Here is a 26,068-nt window from a genome sequence, read left to right on the forward strand (position 1 = left end):
TGCGCTCGAATTAGCCAAAGATTTTATGGACTTCATGGAAACCATCGCACACCATCGGCAGATACAACCTCAAGGTGAGCTAGTTATCAAAATAGAAGATATTTGCAAGCAGCAGCTTGACCAGCTACGAAGATGATCTGGCCGGACAACTTACTGGAAAGCGCATTTTCCACTTGTTGAATCCCGTACGATAGCGTTGCGTGGAGGTGACACCATGAAATAACTTCCTGTCTGTGAAGTGCTCAAGTTCATTCTTCAACATTCACAACCTTTAAATGAGTGCAGCCGTCACTCCTGTGCAGATGGTTACATGCATTCGGTATTTGATGGAAGAGCATTTCTAAACCATGAGTATTTTGCAGGTGATAGCAGTGAACTTTGCCTGCAGTTGTGCAATGATGAGTTGGAAGTGTGCAATCCACTAGGCAGCAAGAGAGGAAAACAAAATGACTGGTGTCGATTTCTCAGTGCTAAATTTTGATGTGAAGTTGCGGTCAGCAGTGTCAGGCATTCATCTCATACTCCTTGTCAAAGATAAGCATATTGCCACTCATGAATTTTGTGAGATTCTTGAGCCATGCATCTGAGAAATCAGGATGCTAGCAAATCACGGCTTAACTGTGAACGGAAACCTGGTAAAGAGATCTGTTTTCATTTTCATTGGTGACAATTTGTCTAGTCATAGAATTGGAGGCTTCAAATGCCCATTCAGCCAAGGAAGAATTTCTAGGCATTGCATGGCTCTTCGAAAAGAGACTGACTACAAGCATTCAGAAGGCAATTTTGTGGTTAGCTCGCCGAAAGGGCACAAACACCACTTGAGTATGTTCAGTGTGGGGCTTCTAACTCTGTCATTCTATGGGGTCAAGGAGCCATGTGCTCTTTTGTGCCCGGCTTTGATCCGATGCTACACCTTCCACCAGATATAATGCAGTACCCGCTTGAAGGAGTCCTACAATTTGCACTGCGGCATATAACGTCTTCATTACCTGAAAAGCGATTCTTTTCACTTGGTTATTTGAACAAAAGCATGTTAGAATGGATTTATAATCCTCATGATATTGGCAGCAAACCAGAGCCCATTTCTAAGCAATATCTTCTAGGAAAAGCTGTTTTGAAGGGGTCCGCAACAGAAGTATTTTGCTTATTTCGCAACCTAACCTAGTTTGTTGGAGATAGCGTCCCATCAGACAATGCAGTTTGGCAGCTTTACCTGCTTCTTCGAGAAATTGTTGACATTGTAATGAATCATAAAATTCCAGTTGCGCATAGTGCCTACCCACCAAGAAAGATTCATTTCTTTTGTATTGACTTCAAACCATTGTTTCCATCAATATCACTTCCATGTAAAATGCATTACCTCATACACTGCCCTTCGCACATAGCGAAATTCGGACTGTAGAGCCTGCTATGGGCAATGCGTTTTGAGGCAACGCACCAATATTTTTAAAAAATGCTCGAAAAATACGCCATTGGAAGAACATTCCTCAAAGTCTTGCCATGAGGCACCAGTTGTTGCAGATTTTTTTATTCGCTGCAGGTGATGACCAAAACAACTCCCCGTAGTACAGGCGTGAGGTGCATGCTATACGAGCGCCTACCTTGCCATGTTAGAGATTGCACAACTGTGAATAATCTTGTGTCCACAAATGCAACGGATGCGCAGACTGTGACTGTTGATGGCAGGAGATACACTGCAGGATGCTGCCTTGTCAAAAGTATTCCGGATGATGGTCTGCCAGAATTTTTGCTGTGTGTCAACTATTTTATGTACACAAGTTGCTATTGGTTCTGGCTAAACTGCTCGAGACTGTCTGTTTTGATGAGCACTTTCTTGTGTATGTTGTCAGTGCCACAGAAGAGTACAGTGTTCTAACTTCATTTCCGGAGTTTCAAATAGAGCCGTTGTACATGCGCGAACACAAGGGTCGAAGTGTTGTAAGCACGCACCATTCATTGTTCTAAACAAATAACAAGACTTTCTTGTGAAAAACTACAACAGCAAACTGCAGCACATAACTACTCTATCTAACTTCAGTTGTAAAGCGCACTTGTATCAACTTTGTTAATTACTTGCATCCTACTAGTTCTCGAGTGACAACTGTTCTTGCGACTCATTTGTGAAACCTCAATAATGACGCGTGCAACTATGACTGAGATGTTGGTGTTTCTGAGATGTGAATCTCGAAAATCTGTCTGGAAACAGAAGTTGCACCGTTACCTGCAATAACATTAATCACTTGCATTTGCCGCTGCTATAAATTTGTGTGAGCAATATGCATATATAATTACAATGCATTTTGAAGGTGAGAAATGGCATAACAAACTCGTATTTTACAAGAAAAATTAATATTTGTCCTGCAAAAAAAGCCGTATTGTGTTACCGTGGCCCTGTTGGTTTAAATTTTTCTTGGTATCCTGTGTACATTAACAAATACTGCGCTACATGTAAAGTCGAAGACAAAAAATTGTGGGCCAGGTATTCCGCAAACGAAGCCGATAGATTTATTAACCGCTGGCTGGAGGCCGCACTAGTGGTAAAAGTCCAAAATGCTGTTCTTTCAGCTCCCCAAGAGCCGTACCATCCGACGGTATAATGAGCTTGCGCACCATACCTCTACGACCTTCACCTCTGCCGGATGCTGCGGCCACTCAGCCGATCGCTACGTTGGCAAGGCTCCTGGTGAGGCTGCGGTGGCTAGCCGGGCGACCTCTAAAAGCTATCCGCTTAGTTGGCTGATCATATGGTGCAAAAAATTTTGTTCCCTACTGTACACTCTTATCAGCACTTCAGAAACAATTAGTTAGAGCACCCTTCTGGCACCCTCGTTTACACCCTTTCGGTAAATGCACCCTTTGCGTCCTGCTCGCAGAGGGCTCCCACGCAAATAGGGTGCTGGAAGGGTGTGCAGTAGGGTGTAAAACTGTTGAGTACCTTTTTTACACCCTTCAGAGTGAGAAATTGTTTAGTGTGTAGCGTTCCTTGACACAACACGCAACGTCATTGCAAAATTGCAAGCTAGCCTGACAAGATGGTCTAAAGATGTGTCTGTCTTTACAGGTCGTACAATGCCGAAGCGAGGCGAGAAGCGTAAAATATACTCACCAGCGACCGCAGGCGTCATCAACCGACTGAGCGATGACACGCAAAGGTATAGGAAGTCAACGAAGTTAAAGCGCTGACGAAAGATTACCACAAAGGAAGCACTAAAGAAGTTGATGTATCGTGAGAGTACAGAGTTATAGCAACTCTTGCCGTGCCAGGTGATGCTCCAATATTGTTAAAGGAAGGAAGGGACATGAGAAGTATCTTCAGGAGCATCTTGGTGTGGTCGCGCATATGTGCCGTGTGTTCACTACACTGAAAGGTAAGCTAAACAGCCGTCTACTATAAGACATATTTTGGTCTGATAAGGGTCGCATAGACCTGCTGCGTGTCTTATGCTGCACATAAATAACTTCAATCTGGATCCCCAAAAACAGCGGGAGAGAAAACCCTTTGCAATAAGAAAGGTCCAAAAGCTTGAAGATCAGAAAACATCTTACTAATATTTTATCCTTTCTGTAATTCCGGTAGTTGTTAGAGTGGCCCCTGAATAGCGGATCTTTAGAAAATATTTCAGCAGCTTTCAAGATTTGCGTAGACCTCATTCAACGCAATTTTGGTGCTTACTTCAGTAAAGTTGTGTAAATGCTAATGTTGCTCAGGACTCTTGACTTCAGTGGTTTCAATAATATGGCAAAAGTGTGAGGGGGTCTTGTTTGGGCACGTTAGTGAATAACCTCAATACGAATAGAAAGCATGCTGTGCCAGAAACGAGTGCTCTAGAAAAGTCGACACTGAAATTGCCACGACGGATGACCTTCAGTCAATGATAAAACTCTTAGCGTAGCTCTAACACTTGTCCTATGCTTCAAACAAGGCGCACGAGACTGCGCCTACAGGCTCTGCTAAAGAAAGTGTGTAATATACGTTCACCGTATTAGAGGGTCGTGAAAATGATACAAGAGTTAATTGTTCTGCGCAGGTTGCTCTAATGCAATGAATACAACTGACTTGCGTTCATATTAGAAAATATGTCTCCATGTCCCGAAGCTACGCAATAAATATTACCTTTGTGCATCACTCTGTCATTGCCCAAACTATACTGCCGATCAACCACCCATTAAACCATGATACCCGTATATTTAGTGTTTCTCAACAAAACAAAAAATATCTATTTGTTAGTCTTGGAACTGTAGCATTTATGGGGGCCTAGATCTCGATAGAACAAACAAAGTGCATAAGAAATTTAGGGAAAACCTGCAATATGCTTGCGAGAAATAGTGAATTGATATTGTCACGTGGTAGTGACGGTTAAGAAGGCAGCAAAACTGTGATTAACGAAACGAGATTTTTATTGGGCGAACTTGTGCCCTCAAAAACAGGCTACACTCAAAGAAAGATGGTAGCGGCGAACACGATCGGCGGTCGTCGAAAATCTGATCAGCGGGTGAAGCGCGTCGGCTTTTATAGATCAGTCGTCGAATGTTCCAGACTAATCGTTCGGACCCGCGTGCCTTCCACAAAGTTCTACATCATTCGCGTCAGGTGATGAAGTCAGATAACATAAGTTCGGCGACAACAGACAGCGGATAGAAGCATCGATAACTTTACAGAAACTTCGGATACATGCAGGCGCGTTCCACGCTGTGCGATTACATTTGTTAGGCGGTGAAACGTGGTTGCCCGATAAAGATAAGTACACGTGTCAATCATGATGATGATGATGATGATGATCATCATCATCATCATCAGCCTGGTTACGCCCACTGCAGGTCAAAGGCCTCTCCCATACTTCGCCAACAACCCCGGTCATGTAATAATTGTGGCCGTGCCATGCCTGCAAATTTCTTAATCTCATCCGCCCACCTAACTTTCTGCCACCCCCTGCTACGCTTCCCTTCCCTTGGGATCCAGTCCGTAACCCTTAATGACCATCGGTTATCTTCCCTCCCCAATACATGTCCTGCCCATGCCCATTTCTTTTTCTTGATTTCAACTAAGATGTCACTAACTCGCGTTTGTTCCCTCACCCAATCTGCTCTTTTCTTATCCCTTAACGTTACACCCATCATTCTTCTTTCCATAGCTCGTTGCGTCATCCTCAATTTGAGTAGAGCCCTTTTCGTAAGCCTCCAGGTTTCTGCCCCGTAGGTGAGTACTGGTAAGACACAGCTATTATATACTTTTCTCCTGAGGGATAATGGCAACCTCCTGTTCATGATCTGAGTCTGCCTGCCAAACGCACCCCAGCCTATTCTTATTCTTCTGAATATTTCCGTCTCATGATCCGGATCCGCCGTCACTACCTGCCCTAAGTAGATGTATTCCCTTACGACTTCCAGTGCCTCACTGCCTATTGTAAATTGCTGTTCTCTTCCGAGACTGTTAGGCATTGCTTCAGTTTTCTGCAGATTAATTTTTAGACCCACTCTTCTGCTTTGCCTCTCTAGGTCAGTGAGCATGCATTGCAATTGGTCCCCTCAGTTACTAAGCAAGGCAATATCATCAGCGAATGGCAAGTTACTAAGGTATTCTCCATTAACTCTTATCCCCAAATCTTCCCAATCCAGGTCTCTGAATACCTCCTGTAAACACGCTGTGAATAGAATTGGAGATATCGTAGCTCCCTGCCTGACGTCTTTCTTTATTGGGATTTTGTTGCTTGCTTTATGGAGGATTACGGTGGCTGTGGAGCCGCTATGGATATCTTTCAGTATTTTTACATACGGCTCGTCTACACCCTGATTCCGTAATGCCTCTATGACTGCTGATGTTTCGACAGAATCAAACGCTTTCTCGTAATCAATGAAAGCTATATATAAGGGTTGGTTATATTCCGCACATTTCTCTATCACCTGATTGATAGTGTGAATATGATCTATTGTTGAGTAGCCTTTACGGAATCCTGGCTGGTCCTTTGCTTGACAAAAGTCTAAGGTGTTCCTGATTCTATTTGCGATTACCTTAGTAAATAGTTTGTGGGCAACGGACAGTAAGCTGATCGGTCTATAATTTTTCAAGTCTTTGGCGTCCCCTTTCTTAAGGATTAGGATTATGTTAGCGTTCTTCCAAGATTCCAGTACGCTCGAGGTCATACCCCCCTCTTAAAAAGCATCGTCCCGATGCTACAAATCTAAGAGAGCGAAACACAACAGGACACTTATTAGACATAGGTAACAAAACAAAGAAAACAAACAAAGTCCAAAGGTCAATTTTGCGAAGCCCCAAAGTTCATTAACGCTGCTAGTGCAGCTTGACTCGCACAACGTGGACTATTTCAGGTCGTGAGCGGCGCCGCTGTGATACCGAATTGCCGCCTGGCACGACCTCATAGTCCAGTGCGCCAATACGTCGGATGATCTTGTACGGTCCGAAATAGCGACGCAAAAGCTTTTCGCTCAGTCCTCGTCGGCGTATAGGGGTCCAAACCCAAACACGGTCACCGGGCTGGTACTCAACGAAGCGTCGTCGGAGGTTGTAGTGTCGGCTGTCGGTCCTCTGCTGGTTATTGATTCGAAGGCAGGCGAGCTGTCGGGCTTCTTCGCCGCGCTGGAGATAGGTAGCGACGTCAAGATTTTCCTCGTCAATGACGTGCGGCATCATGGCGTCGAGCACCGTAGTCGGGTTCCTGCCGTAAACCAGCTGAAATGGCGTGATCTGTGTTGTTTCTTGCATCGCCGTGTTGTAAGCGAATGTTACGGACAGCAGGACCGCATCCCACGTCTTGTGCTCGACGTCGACGTACATTGCTAGCATGTCGGCGAGGTTCTTGTTCAGGCGCTCAGTGAGACCATTCGTCTGCGGATGGTAGGCGGTTGTCCTCCTATGACTTGTCTGGCTGTATTGCAGAATGACTTACGTGAGCTCTGCTGTAAAAGCCGTTTCTCTGTCGGTGATGACGACTTCTGGAGCACCATGTCACAGCAGGATGTTCTCGACGAAAAATTTCGCCACTTCGGCTGCGCTGCCTTTCGGTAGAGCTTTAGTTTCAGAGAAGCGGGTGAGATAGTCGGTCGCCACGACGACCCACTTATTTCCGGAAGTTGATGTCGGACAAGGTCCTAACCAGTCCATCCCGATCTGCTGAAAAGGTCAGTAAGGAGGCTTGATCGGCTGTAGTCATGTCGGTGGTGTCTTGCGTCGCTGACAGTCTCGGCATGTCTTGACGTAACGGGCGAAATCGGCGGTTAGGTGTGGCCAGTAATACCTTTCTTGTATCCTCGATTGCGTCCGGGAGAAACCGAGGTGTAGAAACCGAGAAATGTAGGGCGTGCAGTACTTCTGGACGCAGTGCCGACGGAACAACAAGAAGGTAGTTCGCGTGGACTGGTGAGAAGTTCTTCTTCACGAGTAGGTTGTTTTGAAGTTTGAACGAAGATAATCCACGCTTAAATGCCCTAGGGACAACGTCGGTGCGCCCTTGCAAAAACTCGACTACGGCTTTTATCTCCGGGTCCCCTCGTTGTTGTTCGGCCAAGTCGAAGGAACGCGTCGTCATTCTTGTCATCTTGCGGCGGCGGGTCAATGTGGGCGCGTGATAGGCAATCGGCATCTATATGTTTTCGTCCGGACTTGTATGTTACAGTGATGTCGTATTCTTGTATTCTGAGGCTCCATCGTGCCAGCCGTCCTGAAGGGTCCTTTGAGTTAGCTAGCCAACACAACGGATGATGGTCGCTGACCACTTTGAATGGCCTGCCAAAGAGGTAAGGCCGAAATTTCGCTGTAGCCCCAACGATGGTGAGACATTCTTTTTACGGTTGCAAAATAATTGCCTTCGCCTTTTAACAAGGACCGGCCAGCGAAAGCTATCACGTGTTCATGTCCATCTTTTCTCTGGACTAGGACGGCACCGGGGCCTAGGCTACAGGCGTCAGTGTGTATTTCGGTATCGGCGTGCTCGTCGAAGTGCGCAAGTGCGGGCAGCGACTGCATGCGTCGTTTGAGTTCTCGAAATGTGTCGGCCTGCGGCGTTTCCCACTTGAACTAGACCTCGTGTTTAGTTAGCTTTGTCAGCGGCTAAGCGATGCGAGAAAAGTCCTTGACAAATTGCCTGTAGTAGGCACACATGCCGAGAAATCTACGCACTGCCTTCTTGTCGATGGGCTGCGGGAACTTGGCAATGGCAGCTGTCTTCTGCGGGTCGGGGCGGGCTCCAGACTTCCAGATGACGTGGCCTAGGAACAGAAGCTAATCGTAAGCGAAGTGGCACTTTTCTGGCTCCAGAGTAAGCCCAGATGACTTGATGGCCTGTAGTACTGTTGGAAGCCGCCTAAGGTGATCGTCGAAGTTTTCGGCGAAGACAACGACATCATCCAAGTAAACGAGACAGGTCTGCCACTTCAATCCTGCTAAAACCGTGTCCATCACACGTTGGAACGTTGCAGGCGCCGAGAACAGTCCAAATGGCATAACCTAGAATTCGTAGAGGCCGTCTGGGGTGATGAAAGCGGTTTTTTCGCGATGTCTTTCGTCGACGTTTATTCGCCAATAGCCAGACTTCAGGTCCATCGACGAGAAGTATTTAGCGTTGCAGAGCCGATGCAATGCGTTGTCTATCCGTGCGAGGGGGTATACGTCCTTCTTCGTGATCTTGGTCAGACGACGAGAATCGACGCAGAAACGTAGGGTTCCCTCCTTTTGCTTCACCAGGACAACAGGGGATGCAAACGGGCTTTTCGACGGCTGGATGATGTCGTCGCGCAGCATTTCGTCCACTTGTTCTCATAGCTTCACGTTCTCGCGGCGAAACTCGGTAAGGGCTCTGGCGAAGTGGTCGAGCGCACTCCTCGGTGAGTATGCGATGCTTGGCGACTGGTATTTGTCGAATCCTCGATGACGTCGAAAAGCAGCCTTTGTATACAGTCGAAGTAGAATTCTGAGCTGTTGTTGCTTAATCACGGGGAGACTTGGATTAATGTCATAGTCTGGTTCGGGAACCAAGGTTGTCGGCGTAGATTGGGCGGAATCCGAGAGGACAAACGCGTTACTGGTTTCCAGAATTTCCTCGATGTACGCGTTCGTCGTGCCCTTGTTGACGTGCTTGAATTCCCGGCCAAAGTTTGTCAGCAATACTTTAGTTTTCCCTCCATGCAGTCGAGTGATCCTTTTTGAGACGGAAATTTCACGGTCTAGCTGTAGACGTTGGTCGCCTTCGATGACGCCTTCTACATCAGCGGGTGTTTCGGTGCCGACCGAAATGACAATGCTGGAGCGAGGCGGGATGGTCACTTGATCTTCGAGCACACTCAAGGCATGCTGACTACGAGGGCTCTCCGGTGGCATCGCTTTATCTTTCATCAGCGTTATTGACTTCGGCTTCAGGTCGATGATTGCGCCGTGTTGGTCCAGGAAGTCCATACCGAGAATGACGTCTCGTGAACACTGTTGGAGAATAACGAAGGTTGCAGGGTAAGTCCGGTTATGAATGGTTATTCTTGCCGTGCAGATTCCAATCGGCGTGGTGAGGTTTCCTCCAGCGGTCCAAATTTGAGGACCTTCCCATGCAGTTTTAACTTTCTTCAACTGCGCGGCGATGGGTCCACTCATGACGGAGTAATCAGCTCCTGTGTCCACTAAAGCGTGGACTGCGTGGCCGTCGACAAGCACGTCGAGGTCAGTGGTTCTTTGGCATTGCAATTAGGTCTTGGCGTCGCATCACGGCTGCGTCGTGTTGAACTGAAGCTGGAACGTCGCGTCGTCAACTCGTCTTTCGTCAGTGTATTCTTGGCTTCCTGACTTCGTCGGGACGGCGGCGTGTCGTTATTATGTCGTCGAGGTGGTCTCTTCGTCGTCTTCAGCGGCAACGGAGGACCTTCGTCAGTTCGACGGACAGCAACCGCACCTCCATCGGTTGCTGCTTTTAGTTTTCCTGATATGGACTCGCTGACCAGCCCCGGGCAGGGCCAGTGTATGGTCGGCGCTGCGGTGACAGGTAGCGGCCTGGTGACGGCGAACGGGACGGTCGTCGAGGGCTCCACTGAGCAGCGGTGAGGTAGTCGGCGATGTCATGAGGGCGTTCCCCTTCCCGAGGGCGCGGTGCATTGACGGCGAACCCTCGCAATCCCAGGTCGCAGTATGGGCATCGGCGGTACACATGGCCGGCTTCGCCGCAGTGGTAGCAGAGCGGGCGGTAATCGGGGGCTCGTCAAATGTCCGTCTTCCTCGCGTAGCTGCGTTGGGCGACGGGTGAGCGTGCTGGCCGCGGCGGCGGTGGACGACGAAGTTGCGGCGTTACAGGGCCCTGGCGTTGTCGCTGAGGGGGACCTAGACGGCAGGCGACGGCGGCGTAGGTCATCGCTTCCGGCTGAGGTTGCGGTGATCGTAGTTGCACCTCAGGAACTCCAACCGATCGCTGTACCTCTTCTTTGACGATTTTAGCGATTGGATCCACTTGGGACTGCGTCCTTGAGTAAAACTTCTGCAGGTCCTCCCGTACGACCGTTCTGATAGTCTCGCGCAGATCGTCGGTGGCCAGTGATTGAATTCCTGCGTTATTGGTAGAGGTCGTGCGGCGGTTGAATAGCCGGTTCCGCATTTCGGGTGTCTTATCGATGCTGGTGGCTTCGCGAAGGAACTCTTCTACGGTCTTCGGTGGGCTTCGTATCATTGCGCCGAAAATTCTTCCTTCACACCCCGCATGAGAAGGCGGACTTTTTTCGCCTCGGACATATCCGGGTCGGCGTGGCGGAACAGACGATTCATTTCTTCCGTGAATATGGCAACGTCCTCGTTAGGTAGCTGCACTCGGGTGTCCAGCATGGCTTCTGGCCTTTCCTTGCGCAGTGTGCTCGTAAAGGCGCGCCGGAAGCCGCTACAGAACAGGTCCCGTGTTGTCAAGGTCGACTCCCGGTTCTCAAACCACGTTCTGGGGGCGTCTTCTAAGGCAAAGTACACATGCCGCAGCTTGTCGTCGGGGTCCCAGTTGTTGAAAGCCACGATTCGCTTGTAGGTCTCCAACCAGGATTCCGGGTCTTCAGTCCCTGCTTCCTGGACGGTCGGTGGGTCCCGAGGTTGTTGTAGCACAACGGGGGACGCTGGCGAAGCTATTGGGGTTGTTTCGACCACGACGTTCTTTGTCGTCTCAGCTAGAAGTCCATGCTGCTCTGGGGGCAGTCCTTGCAGTCTGCAGCTGGCACGCATGTCTTGGGCGATGTTGGTTTTGTCCTCGGGCTTCGGGCTTGGATCGCGGCTCTACGGGGGCGTTGGGTACAATAACGCACTAGCACCTCCACCAGATGTCATGTAGTAGTGACGGTTGAGAAGGCAGCAAAACTGTGATTAACGAAACGAGATTTTATTGGGCGAACTTGTGCCCTCAAAAACAGGCTACACTCAAAAAAATGATGGTAGCGGTGAACACGAAAGGCGGTCGTGGAAAATCTGATCAGCGGGTCAAGTGCGTCGGCTTTTATAGAGCAGTCGTAGAATGTTCCAGACTAATCATTCGGACCCGCGTGCCTTCCACAAATTCTGTGCCATTCGCGTCAGGTGATGAAGTCAGATAACATAAGGTTCGGCGACAACAGACAGCGGATAGAAGCATCGATAACTTTCCAGAAACTTCGGATACATGCAGGCGCGTTCCACGCTGTGCGATTACATTTGTTAGGCGGCGAAACGTGGTTGCCCAATAAAGATAAGTACACGTGTCAATATCTTGTTCGCAATGACAAAGATCTGAATGAAGCTCTAGAAGCTTATATGTTGTCTGTCACATACGGTGCATTTTCAATACAATTTCCTGGATATCTATCGGCACATTAGCACACGGAGAGCTATGCAAAAAAATTACTAGATATAGCATGTTGTTTTGACTAGCAAGTATACCCGTTGCATGGAATAAAAAGGAAAGTTTTTGTTACTGGTATGCGAAAAATGGGGATATACTGCTCTTCCACAAGTCGCTTCCACAGGTCAAATTACTGATTGTTTACGAACGAGGCGACCACACGAAATCACAGCCTGAAGTTTCAGCGGGATCGTGCCCCGATAAGGGCGCTCGCACATTAGTCGTGCGGCGGTGGGATACCAGCATTCACGTCACTTACGCGCATGTTTCCGAGGGGTAACACATGTGCTGTTCCTCAGCACATGTTTCGTTTTCCATAATTCTATATGGTTCGGCATTCATTTCGTTCAAACAATATAGGCAGCATCAGTTCTTTGCATTCTAGAACTACCTATGAACTATTTCGACTATGGCCATGAAATAAGTCATCCGGGTGAGTCTTTTGAATTATTCGCTTGTCCAGTAAATTAGCCAATGTATTATGCTCGCGTGTCTATTTACTGCCTAGAATTCTTTAAAAAATATATCGACGCACGTAATTAATCCCGAGGACGTGGCATAATTACAGCATCTTCCGAAATTCAGGGATTTTGGTACGTATTTTTGGAAATAAAAATCACCTTGCCTGAGCAGGTTTTGTGTAGGTAGACAGCCTCGCCCACCGATCTCCAATTTGTCTACATATCCTAGCTGACGTCAGTCTTTACGGTAAAATTTCCGATTTCTGTACACCGCCTAGTTCTGTGAAATATTTTGTACGTTTTGTGGAAACAGTGAAGCAGACTGTAGGCTGCATTGATGGGAGTGTAAGCTCTGGACCAACAATTAAAATTATAATACGTCAGCGCGGAATGTGTACGGCGAGAAGCACCAGCGGTGTTTCAGGGCGTGTTCTCAGAGCACCTGAGTACCTTAGCGAAGCTCCAAATACATAGGAAGACTAGGTGGATATTCTGGAGGAGTTTTAGAAGTGCAAGCGTGATAGCGCCTCTATAAATGTCTTCACCATGGTGTCGCGAAGTCAAGTGTATGGTTGGTGCTGTTGTACAGCAGATGCACGATGTCCCTGTAGCATCCAGCGAATCATCCATACGGAAATGCCCCTCCGCTGCTTTTCTAGAACCGGTTATACAGGATGACATACTTATCATGCACCAAAATTTGAAGACATGGACATGCCACATAGCTGGACAGGACGAAGGTGTGGTTCCACCTGCTGATTTCACCTATTTACATAATTAGTTATGCAAAATAGAAGTGAGGCGTGCAGACAGGACACAAGAGTAGAGAAGTGTACAACACGAACGCCGAAGCTTAGAACGACAGAAAGCTGAGCTAGTTGGTAAGTATTCATTATGCAAAATAGAAGTGAGGCGTGCAGACAGTACACAAGGGTAGAGAAGTGGACAACACGAACGCCGTTGAGCTAGTTGGTAAGTATTCATTATGTAAAATAGAAGTGAGGCGTGCAGACAGGACACAAGAGTAGAGAAGTGGACAACACGAACGCCGCGTGTTGTCGGTGTTCGTGTTGTCCACTTCTCTACTCTTGTGTCCTGTCTGCACGCCTCACATCTATTTTGCATAATGAATACTTACCAACTAGCTCAGCTTTCTGTCGTTCTAAGTTACATAATTAGTCCTGATTGAATAAACAATTCCTCAAATATTATAATTACATGAAAATTGGCGAGGAGAAAGTTGTAGAGCACCATGAAAAGCTCCCTATACAACTGTTTTCAGCTCAATACATACCACATAAAAGTTTTTTGACCATTAATACAGCATGACCGCGAATAGAGTCGAAATTGTCTTGTGACTTGCCACTCGGTGCATTTTGCGTGTATTCGCGGTGCATTCTTATGCAGCCCGTGTTGAGCTACAGAAATCGCTGTCGGGGGTTTATCATGTTGCTATAAAATTTTCCAATGACACTTTTCATCTAATCGTAACATCTGAGAAGTTGATTAACTCATTAAGACTAATTATGCAACTAAGTCAACACAAAGACACATTAGTCGTCACGGAGCGGAGAGAGAAGATACGCCAAGCCAAACGAAACAATAATAAATTGACGACTGATCCGCGCGCCTTCTTAGAATCTACGAACGACATATCTGTATATATCTAGATTGCTATAAATTTTATACATTCTGCGATACGTCTTATACTCCTGACACCTGTGGATCCATGGAATGTGTTAAAACTTGTGATATTTTCTGTGCTATGCAGATTCTAGTACAACAAGGTCATACCGAGTGGCCTCGTCCAATCTAACTTCGCCACGCTACAACCTGTCCAAAATTCTGCGCCTTCTGGTCTGCTTGTGCTCACAATTTATGGGCTTTCGGATAACCGTGCTCCGCCGTGGGACAACCCTGGCGAACATTTTAATGAGCTAGTTGAATTTGATAAGATAGAAGACTACGAGGAGCTGTGGCATAAAGGTTGGAGTGGAGTATATGGGTACTGTAGACAAGAAGAGACATTTGATTCCCATTTCGGGTACCTAATTTAGGTTTTTTGAAGTATGAGCTCTTTGATAATGCAGCAGCAGCGCAGCCGTAGGGCAGACCCAGACTTCGATAGTTTTGGGTATTTTGAAAATTTATATGGCGTGCAGCTCACGGCTGTTCACCGCCAGATGTTAGGTAATTTTGATTTCAATGACCACTTTTGGCTAAAGCAAAATCGGGCCAACCGCGTTTTAATTTAGTTCGCCTTCTTATGGTTGAAAATGAGAGTACTGAAGCCGCAGCGTTCGTTTCTCGCTACTTTATGAATTGTTAAGACTCTATCCTGATTTTCTCTTTGACAAGCGACTACCTGTTGGGCCACATTCCAGTATGGCATCCCCCATATACCCCTCCGCGAACAAAAGTAAGTACAGAGTGGTGCCTATGACTATATCCTCCTGAGACCCGGGATGTATTTGGGTGCACAGATTTTTCCCAAACTTTCAGAATAGGTCAGTAGGGTTATGAAGGTGAAAAGTGTTAAATGTTTTTTCAATAGCCCTGATAGTTTCAGCACAGCGCGATGTCCAATATATTGGACACTGGGATGCTACCCGGTCTTTTTTCACCCAGCGCGCACGTAATGACGTACCGCAGATATTGCGCTCAAACTCGCGTGCAAAAATATTTTCATAACTCGAAAGAGAAAGTAGTGAATGAAGTACATAAAAAAGAGCATTCCTCGTCTCAACAAAAATTTTTCTCTTGTGTTTACTTCATGTGGGTATTTTCAAAACGCCTTTTTTTCCTTTGTGATGCAGAAGAAGAGCCGACATTTGGTGCAAAAGAACTTTGTTTTCATGTCGCAGCCCTGTAGTCTGCAACGGGCAGCGTTTGCAGTGTCTGCCTGCGTTGAGCAGTGGGTAGTGCTCTTTTCTTGGGGTTCTCGAGGAGACAGTCGAGCCTGCTTTGATGGGAGATGCCACTCGGCTTCGTTCTCACTCTCCGTTTCATCCTGCTTCCCTTGAGCCACGAGAGTCTCAGCAACAGATTGGCGGAACTGCATATATTTGAGTATTTCTTTCCGCTATTTCTTTAGTGAGCGTATGTCCCGCGTGTACTGCACCCAGGAGTTGCTGAGGGCAATGTCGAAGAGGTGAAAGAAGGCTCTGATTGTCCACTTGTTAACGCGTGCTTTTATCCTGTAGTAACTTATCATTCGGTCTGCCTTGTCGACACCACCCATCTTGGCGTTGTACATGCACACATCTGATTGAGGGATATCGATGTGTTTTTTTTTCTCCTACGAGACGGCCTGCCACAGCTGCCTTGCGAGTCCTAGCCATAGACTGAAAAAAGCAAAGTTGTCGGCTTAATTCATCAGACACACGAGGCCGGTCCCCCCCCCCCCCAAAAAAAAAGAGACGCGATTTCGTCGACAAGCGGCTAAATGCTAACAGTACTCGTCTGCTTTTCATAACAAGGCCATCGCAAAAGCGCGGTCAAAATAACCGGGTTGAGTCCTAGCGTCCAACGTAATGGACACGCGAAATCAAAGGAAGCGTAAAAAAAAGTAAGCGCGTTAACAGTTTAAATTTCGTATTCCGCGCGTACGCTGTTGTATTAACTTTATTATAAAATCAAGGATATGCCTTGAAAGCTGGTAGGAATACGAGAAATAGTGCTTACTTCTCCGGCAGCTGCCGTAATACGCCGCGCTGCTGAATGCCGCCATTGTGGAACTGTTTCGGTGGGAATTTGTACGATGTATTTTCATAAATGCTGCATAGATGGCGCAAGCAGGCGTCCAATAAGTTAGACAGCGCGGTTTTAGGAGGATGAAAGCCTTGTCACAGGAGTACTGTCTCACTTCTGAATGTCCAATATATTGGACAAATCCCCATAGCGGGGTCTCAGGAGGATATACACGAACACAATCGCCTGCTCCATGTTCATCTATATTGTCTCTGGAACTGGTGCCACAGCGCAGAATTTTTTGAAGAGCTTTTATTTCTTTACAATAACATACCGACGTCACCAAAACAACTTTAGCCCTCACGGTGCTTGACAACTCTCAATGCCAACTGGTGATATTGCACATCTGCCTCGACCCAATCCATGTGTTTCTACTCACGCACTCTGTAATTAGTCGACGGCTAGAAGGCGCAAACAGGAAGGTCAGAAGTTACGATTGTCTTTCTGGAAATGGATGGACAACAAAGCGACGTTGCGCATTATTTCGTTTCAGAGACCTTGTCAGCCGCATTTTGAAGTATTCTGCAAAAGCCTTGTACTTTCAGCAGCTTCTCACACCGTCAAAACAAATTGCAAATAAGAAAATCTTATGGTTATTGCACCAATATTCGGGCAAACGTGCTAAAATCATAAATTGACTTTCCACATTTTCTGTCGGCTGCTTTATTACGCCGTAGTTTTCAGCGAAGGGTAATGTCACACGCTGCTAGCTTCTTCCTTCATTACAACATCGCTGCTCGCACTCATGTATTGATGAAATTCCATTGCAGTTATCCATTTTCTTCGCACTGTCGTGTATCACGATTCTAGCCATAGGTGTTGACGAATTGGTCTCCAATCGCTGTTGGGCCATCGCATTCACAGGCTGCAATAAATACAGTTATTACCTCATTTCATATATACGTACATGTTTCTCATTAACATAGATGCGAAAATGCATCATTTTAGCGGAAATTTTTATCTTTAGCGGTCAGGTCTATTGTGCTGCGTCTACAATACAACGGCCACTAATTATGCTACATTCTCTTGTCATCTTTCAGCTTACCGTAAAGCAGAAGGCACTTCTTTGACCGTCAAAAGTTTTGGGATAATGTAGTCCTTACATAATCGTTATTGTGTACAATTTCCTTCAATTAAATTTTGTCCTGCTTATTCAGACTGAACATTTCAGAAAAAATTGGTTCCAGTGTATTTTTTAACCTAATAATAGTACTCATGAACTATATATCTTACGTATGAATAGCAATTTTGGTCAAATGACCATTTCAGGGTTGAGATTCTTCTTCTTCATACGGTACTTCTTCATCTCAATACGTTTTACTGCCCGCTTTCTTGGGGTGACTATATTTACACTATAATAAAGTGCTACATAAGATTTTATAAAAACGAAGTTCGACATATGCTTACGGTAACGTGTGATATATTTGGGTTTTTATTATAAGAAGGCTTACGACTGGAGGTCAAGATGTTTCAGGTTATGTAATACTCGACCTGGTTATGAATATCTCTTTATTCAAATGTATGGCGCAGCTACAGTGCCTTTCCTGAAATGCTTTTACATGTATTTTAATATTGTTAGTCCATATGAAATAAATGATTTACTGATATAAGGAATATCCGTTAGGTGACGAGATTTGTAGCTTTATCGGTATCTAAATCAAGACAGAAGTGTTGAAGAGATAAAAACTATTTGAGGCTACTGCTCCCTCTAAATCGTGCCTCACACAGGCGATGATTTAACCTGTTGTTCAAAAAACAGAACAATGTCTGCGGATTTACAAGACAAAACCACGATCATATTATGAGACAGGCCGTAGTGGGGGACTCCGGAAATTTCGACCAGGTGGGCTTCTTTACCATGTGCCTAAATCTAAGTAACACCGCTGTGTTCGCCCTCATATAAATGCGGTTGCCATTGCAGGAATTCGAACCCAGTACCTCGTTCTTAGCAGCCCAACACCATAGCCACTAAGCAACCAAGGTGGGTCTTTGATCTTTTGTTATCATAAACTTGCTGCTGCCGCCATTGTGTGACAAATAGATATTTTCGTCCTTGGAGCGCGTAAACATCCAATAAGCAATTATCCTGCACTAATCAAAGACCACAGGAGGCACACGTGGATACTTGGAAAATATCTACAGAGAATACAGGGCTACTTCGCATCTCCTCAAGAAAAATATACAAGTGCATATCAAGAGAGGGCTGTGAGAAAGAGTCAAAATCTCTCAAATTCTGTGCGTTGCATGCTGCGAAGTATTCAAGTCCTTATACAGGGGAAAACCTAGGAGTGAGAGAAAACAATATGCTTGCAGATGGAATTGTCCTCTGCAGCAGCACTGGGGACGAATTGCAACAGATCATCATCAGCAGCAGCAGCAGCAGCCTGGTTAGGTCCATTGTAGGGAAAAGCCTCTCCCATACTTCTTCAACTACCCCGGTCATTACTAATTGTGGCCATGTTGTCCCTGCAAACTTCTTAATCTCATCTGCCCGCCTAACTTTCTGCTGCCCCCTGCTACGCTTCCCTTCCCTTGGAATCTAGCCCGTAAGCCTTAATGACCACCGGTTTTCTTCCCTCATCATTATATTTCCTGCCCATGGCCCCCCCATTTCTTTTTCTTGATTTCAACTAAGATGTCATTACCTCGCGTTTGTTCCCTTACCCAATCTGCTCTTTTCTTATCCCTTAACGTTACACCTATCATTCTTCTTTTCATAGCTCGTTGCGTCGTCCTCAATTTAAGTAGAACCATTTCCGTAAGCCTCCAGGTTTCGGCTCCGTACGTGAGTACTGGTAAGACACAGCTGTTTATACACTTTTCTCTTGAGGGATAATGGGAACCTGCTGTTAGTGATCTGAGAATTCCTACCAAACGCACCCCAGCCCATTCTTATTCTTCTGATTATTTCAGTCTCATGATCCGGATCCGATGTCACTACCTGTCCTAAGCCGATGTATTCTCTTACCACTTCCAGTGCCTCGCTGGCTATTGTAAACTGCCATTGTCTTCCGAGACTGTTAAACATTAAATTTGTTCAGATTAATTTTTAAACCTATCCTTCTGCTTTGCCTCTCCAGGTCAGTGAGCAAGCATTGCAGTTGGTCCGGTGAGTTACTAAGCAAGATAATATCATCAGCTTATCGCAAGTTACTAAGGTATTCTCCATCAACTTTTATCCCCAGATCTTGCCAATCCAGGTCTCTGAATACCTCCTGTAAACAGGCTGTGAATACCATTGGATAGATCGTATCTCCCTGCATGCCGCCTTTCATTATTGGGATTTTGCTGCTTTCTTTATGGAGGACTACTGTGGCTGTGGAGCCGCTATAGATATCTTTCAGTATTTTTACATACGGCTCGTCTACACCCTGATCAATGAGTAACAGATCAATGATGACCCTAACCAAGAAAGTGTATTAGCGGGGTTGAAATTTTCTATACACAAGAAACGTAAAATTTTTGATAGCTTGGCAGGGAAGCAGTGATTCATGATGGCCAGTCAGCCTCTAGAGTCTGCCAGGAGTAGGTTTATATAACTGATCATGATCACCATGATCCTGAACCATGATCATGAGAAGAATGTTTAGAAGGATAATCATGCGTTGGAGGTCACACGAAACCACCACCGAATCCTGATTGGCAGCTTTCCACTGTCGTTGCAAAAACGTGTATAATCATTGAATTCTACCACTGTTAAGAAAGGGGCATAAACTTGGAGGGTAACAAAGAAGCTAGAGGTCAAGTTAAAGACCACGAAAAGAACGATGGGTATAAGAAGGTTACACGTAACTTGGCGAGACTTAAAAGAGTTGTCTGCATCACAGTGTTAACGGGGATAACTGATACCCGCGCTGATATGACACGCGAAAATGTTACAGATGATTAGGATAACCCCTAATGTAGTATTTGAGCGCAGCTCTGGCGTCTTTTTATTTTGCGATATATTGCCTGGCGCCGACAATCTGCCTTGTGCGACACGTTCCAAACGGAGTAAACTGTTGCGTGACTGCGTCGCTTATCGGAGAACTAGTGACGGGGTGCGTAAGTGACACGTGGGCACGACTCACAGCAGCCGCCACCCACTTTCGCTCGTGTAGCTCTTTCCTTTCATACATGGTGTTTGTGGACGTGGTTGTCGCGTGCTATCAGTGAACAGAAGATTGCGCGCTACTCTACCGCTATGCATCTTGCGAGGCACTATGCTTTTCTTCTTACGTTGTCGCTATTCCCGCCTCCTCCTCTTACCTCCTCGCGCTCACATTGCTATCGCCATCTCTCGACGCCTGCTCCGCTACGCCTTTAATTTTTTTTCATTCGCTGTGTTCGCTTGCTCTGTTATGAGGGACACCGACGCCGACACTCGCCACAAGAACAAGCGGCTAAAGGTTGCGCTCAAAAATGGAGCTGGGCAAACCATTTCATGCTTCAAGCGCATAACCGGTAGGTACTCAGACCTACGGAATGTATAGCTAAAACAGGGAAGGGCAGTCAAGGATGACTCAAAGTTTGGCTAGGTAATAGAATTAGGAACATTACAGGCACTAGCTAGAGTCAGCTAGCACAAAAAATGATTAATTGGAGTTCGCTGGCCGAGTCCTTTCTCTTGCAGTTCTTCCTGCAAAAATTGGCGGAAGATGAAGGGAAACCCAAATGTTTTACTGCTTGGTATTCATAGTTGTTGCCTTCATTTACACTCGCGATCTCGAATGTTGTCAGTACGGTTAAAGTAGGCTACTGTTGAGCTTCTCGCAAAAGCACTCAAAAGCGAATTAGGCATCTTATGCATTATGGCTCCTCCCACAAAGTCATGTTCAGAGAAAAGTCACCTCTGTTTCATACGGTTGATGGCTCCTTAAAGTAGGTCTGTCTATTGGATTCGTACCAATAGACGCTGGACGCGCCATAAGAGCCATCGCCTGCTACAGGTAGCACCGGTTTATAAAAACAAAGATAGGTGAAAAACAGTGTGTAATATTTTGATTATCACAGAGTGATACACACCAGAAAAAGACATTCCTTATGGGCTCGAAAATGTCTCTAGAGCGGGCAATCTATTGTGAAAGATATGGTCACACGTGCGAAAAAGAATAGAGCAGTTGATCCTAAAATCGGTCGTGAAAGTATTATCTTCCAATTATATTTCAAGGCTCTACCATAAAGCGGGAAGAACAATGGAGCCACAGGAAATTTATTTAGTCTTTCGTATATTCTCTCTCATGCTTCGCATTTCCTCTTTTCCGTATTAATTGTACTAGGTTGCTACTATATTTGCCCTTACATGTAAATATATATGTCCACTTATGACCATGATTTCATCCTAGAAATTTTTGTGTGCTCTCGTACTTCAGAATATATCATGGAATTCTCTATCTAGCGATTCTGTTTATAGACATTTTCCAAGCTATTGGACTGTTTAATATGAGTAACTGAAACAAATACTGCCTAAGCGTGGGTCTCATGTGAACCTATTCTGCAGTTCCCCGAAATATACTTTCTCGCGAACCACTTTAAAGATTCAGTTTTATTACTTACATTACCAATGTACATGTCACCGACATTACGTTAACACAGCTGAGTGAGTTCGTCTTATCCATATTACATTGCCAGCCCAGAAAATGGAAGTCTGCTCGCATGCCACGAAATTAAGATATCTTTTTTATAAAATTATCTGTGGCTCTGGTGAGGGAGTGCGTTACCGCTTGTGGTCACCGGGATCAGGCCACACTCCAGGCCTGTTTGTGCAATTTTTTTAACACGCGGATTTTTTTTTTTTGATACGGTGGCAAATTGCCGGTACCGGGATTCGACCAACGGACCCCTTGTACGCGAGGCGGGTGTTCTACCTCTACGCCACCGCTACTAATGTCCCTTGCTCTTTCCAGCGAGCTGTCTGACTATTTATTTAAGGATTTTATCCGGTTCTGCGGCCTTGTAGAGGGACTTTATCTTGTGGTTGTTTTTTATCACTATGCTTTTGCTTATATAACTGGCTAGGTCCAAGTTTTTTACAGTGAAGCTGTATAGGGCTAGGTTCTCATAAGAAATCTGTCTGTGGTAGAAAGCCGCGTAGATTGATACTTTCTCCCTATACATCGGCTAATCCTGCAGACAATTACATAACGGGACGACCCGAAGCGGATGTGAAGCAGGCTTTACACACTAAACATTTTTGCACCCTTAAGGGTGTTGAGAAGGGTGTTTTCGATGTTTACACCCTGTATAACACCCTTTTAGCACCCTTTCTGCTCAAAACTCCCCGCAATAAGGGTGCAGACGCATATAGGGTGTGAATATGCCATTAATAAGGGTGTTATAGCATGAAGTAAAGGGTGTTAAATAGATTTCTGCATTGATATACACGCATGAATGTAAATAATTGTAGATTGCAGAATGCGTTTGTGTACTGTTATATTTAAGGTAACGATGTGATTGATATGATGGGTATTTGAAAAGGGTATGGCCACAAGTACACTTGTCGATTAATAAAAAAATGCGTTCATATAGCATCATTTAAAACAGTGATACATCTTTACACAAAACTAAACAAGTGGAATATCACGGTTAAAGCAACAGGCACATTTTTGTAGAACTTAAAATGCCCCTAAAAGCTTTTCCACAAAAGCCAGAAAAAACTGTGTGTAGTACAAACAGTAAGGGCACATAGAAACGCACAAGCAATTCACATACAAGTTTTATTGAAAATACAGTTTTATCATTGTATTGTTTTAATGTTGACTCAAACTAAAAATTACGATCAATACTTTCGTTAAGAGCTCGCTTAGACCAACCAGGGAAAAAACAAATAACTTCAAACACTGAAAAAGACCTATTTAGCACTCTTGCCTGTTTGCATTTTGTAAGAGATTACAAATCGCCAGTGCTCATTTGAATTCGAAAGCTTGCTATAAGAAATCCCATCTTTTTTGTGATGCTTATGCTGCCAGGTGTACAGTCACCGGCACTTGTTTTATGAGAGTATTATGCTACTGCACTACAAATATATTGCAGAATTATTCATGAAAACATATACTTGGGATGCCACATCTAGACAATAGAGCTAAGGATTGCTTGCCATGCCTGATAAGTATAACATACTTAGTCAAGTTTTATTTATCATTTCAGTGAAGCATGAATTTCTCACATGATTACAAACCAAACTGTACAGATATACGTAAATATTGAAAGGCATAAGTACAGGCTGTGCAGCCACAAATTTTTACATCAAGTTACATCAAGGGAAACAGCAACTAGGCAAAAATTGAGATGCACACGTGCACATTAGGCAGCTGGTTTACGCTAAACTGTGACGAGTGCCTATCACACTGCGTCCCTTGTGCTGCCGCATGTACAATGGCTCGTTCTGATACTCTGAAACTGATGTCAGCACTTTGTAGTCTTCTGTCATACTCACAACATAAACATGAAAATGTTCATCAAAATAAACAGTCCGAAGCACATTTGCCGCAATCAATAGTACCTTGTTTACATAGTATAGCCCACATACATGAACAAACTCTGGCATATCATCAAGTGAAATGTTGTCAACAAGACAACAACCTACCTTGTACATCCTGCCATTCACAGTTAGAGAACTTACAGTAAATGAATTTGAGCATTCAAGACTGTGTTCAGAAACGAATTGCTGTACATATTCAGGAAGGTGCTCAAAGAGCACAGGGCAACAACCAGTCGTGTGAACACTGCTCTCATGAGGAGCTATAAATGTAAAGCTTTGCAATAACTGGTGCCTGACTGCCAGACTATACGAAAGATGCTTCCAATTGCGGATCTTGCGTGAAATATCCTTAAAATATTGATGTTTTGCTTCAAATCGCATTGCCCAGAGTGCACTTAGAGGTCCAAACTTTGTGATGAGTGAAGGATAATGTATTAAATAGTGCACTTTGCAAGGTAGTGATGAAAATGGGAACAATAACTTGAATTCCAGACAGAAGAAATGTATTTTTCTCTGCAGGTAGGCAATATACTTAGTAGGGATTCTGTAGCTCATGATAATGTCTACAATTTCACGTAAAAGAAGGTAAAGCTGCCACACATCATTTTCTGCGGGAACACATTCACCAACAAAAAAAGTAAGATGACGAAACAAGCAGAACACTTGAGCTGCTGAGGCCTTCATACCCGCTTTTCCTTTCAAAAACTCTTTTGATAGAGGCTCTGGTTTGTTGCGCACATCATGAGCATCATAATTCCATTCACATATCATCTTGTTCAAGTATGTGAGGGAAAAGAAATTCTGTTTGATCAACGATGAAATGATATGCTGCAAGGCAAATGGCAATACACCTTCATGAATGTCATGCATTACATCGGGAGGTAGATGCTGTGTTGGATTAAACCCGTTGAATGTGAGGGCGCATGCTTCTCTAACTCCATACAATGATGCAGTGGGAAGCCCAGCACTTAACATATTTAAATGGTGCTGATGGCCTTCTGGTGTGCGAAGCAGAAAATCACTTTCCAGAAATTTGTGATTGAGCTCATGGTGCAAGGCCATACAAAACCTGCAAATTCTCCCATGACTGAATGAGCATTTAAAGCCTCCTACTCTATGGCTGGACAAATTATCACCTGTGAAAATAAAAACCGAACCTTTTAGTAGAGTTCCATTTACGACAATACCTTCATCTTCTAATTCATTTACATCTGTAATTAGGGGAGCCAGGACCTTTGAAAAGCCGTAGGTAGCCACATGTTTGTCTTTAACAAGCAAAACCAAATGGATTCCTGAGAGTGCTGAACGGAATTTTGTAGCAAAATTCAACACTGAAAAATACACGGCAGTCATTTTATGTTTCCCTCTTTTGCTACCCAACGGGTTACACACCTCGAATTCATCACTATAAAGCTGAATGCATAATTTAGAAGTGTCCCCAGCAAAATAGGCATGATTTTGGAATTCAGTACCATCAAAAGCAGAACACAAGTAGTTTTCTTTTCTTGGGTAGCTGTTGAAGTCATCAGATAAGTGTGTGTTTTCCAAGACACACTTCAGTACATCACAAAGTGGCACATACTCCATGGTGTCAAATCTTCCATGGCCATCAGTTCCCAGCACGGTGGTACGAGGCTCAACAATTGGAAAATGTGTCTTCCAATATCTAAGCCGACCCGACTTCGAGAGCAGCTGGTTCAGCTGCTGCTTCCATTCTTGCTCTGCATGAACGACAGCACCAATATTTGTGCAAAGCTGTGCATCCTCAAGCATTATATTAATGAAGGAAATAACATCGTTTGCTATTTCATTCAAGGTGGACTCAGGAAGACGCCTTGCTTCCTTCCACTTCAGAAGCAGCGTTGCAAGCTGATCCACATATTTGCTTAAACTGGAACTTGACTGAGATGGCTCAGGATCACCTAAAACTTCTTGGGCTTCTGTACGCTCTTCACTATGCGGCTCAAACACGCTCGTTTGCTCCATTTCCAATGGCACACTTGCGATGGGCTGTGTTCTTTCCGTTAGCAGTTCGGGGTGATTCCGGTACACATGCCTCTTGTATGAAAGAAACAGTCTAAATGTCTTCATGCAGCCTCCTAGGCCACATAGCCAGTTATCTTCATGCCCATGAGCTATACGGAGATGTCTGAAGAGTTCCTTAAGTGAGAACGTTGGATACCCGCATCTTGGGCATCGGAAGTACCGAATACCCGGCATCTGAAAAAAAGTAATCTTTTAGAAATTTTCTGCATCGTGAAATTACAATGACAAGTGATGTATTAAAACATGCCTATTTTAGTATAATGCAGTGTCTAAGCTTAGTTTCCTGACAGTATAGGCTGGTAAGCAGAAGTCGTTAAATAACGTAGCCACATAGCAGTGCCGAAGGGAGGGAGACTGGTTTAGTGCAGCTCTGCTTGGGTTTATAACTTGCCCGTGCATTTATCAATCGTAACAGCACTGAGCGCGCTCCTGCGTTTGTGGCCTGTGCAACTCAAGCGCGCCTCTGTTTCGTCTCGAAGCGCTCGTGTGTCGCCTCCGTTTATTTCCGGTCTCAC

The 26,068-nt window shown here is 45.1% G+C and overlaps 1 protein-coding gene across 1 annotated transcript; it reads right to left on the reverse strand.

The window, feature by feature from the left end:
• Nucleotides 1-503: 503 nt before the first annotated feature.
• Nucleotides 504-25,727, reverse strand: LOC142588739 (uncharacterized). The gene is made up of 2 exons (XM_075700556.1): nt 24,194-25,727; nt 504-583 (listed from the first exon to the last, which is right to left on the reverse strand). Exons 1-2 carry the CDS (start codon nt 25,725-25,727, stop codon nt 504-506), a joined length of 1,614 nt encoding a protein of 537 aa, XP_075556671.1.
• Between the last annotated feature and the right edge of the window lie 341 nt (nt 25,728-26,068).

The sequence above is a fragment of the Dermacentor variabilis genome, chromosome 7 (assembly GCF_050947875.1).
Source record: "Dermacentor variabilis isolate Ectoservices chromosome 7, ASM5094787v1, whole genome shotgun sequence".
Lineage (NCBI taxonomy): Eukaryota > Metazoa > Arthropoda > Arachnida > Ixodida > Ixodidae > Dermacentor > Dermacentor variabilis.

Bases quoted from the DNA above. Each gene is read 5' to 3' on its own strand.
- LOC142588739 (XM_075700556.1), bottom strand. From the start codon at position 25,727: ATGCCGGGTATTCGGTACTTCCGATGCCCAAGATGCGGGTATCCAACG. The intron at 584-24,193 runs GTATGAAGGCCT...CTGATTTCTCAG, and splicing joins GTTTTTGAAAGGAAAAGCGG to ATGCATGGCTCAAGAATCTC.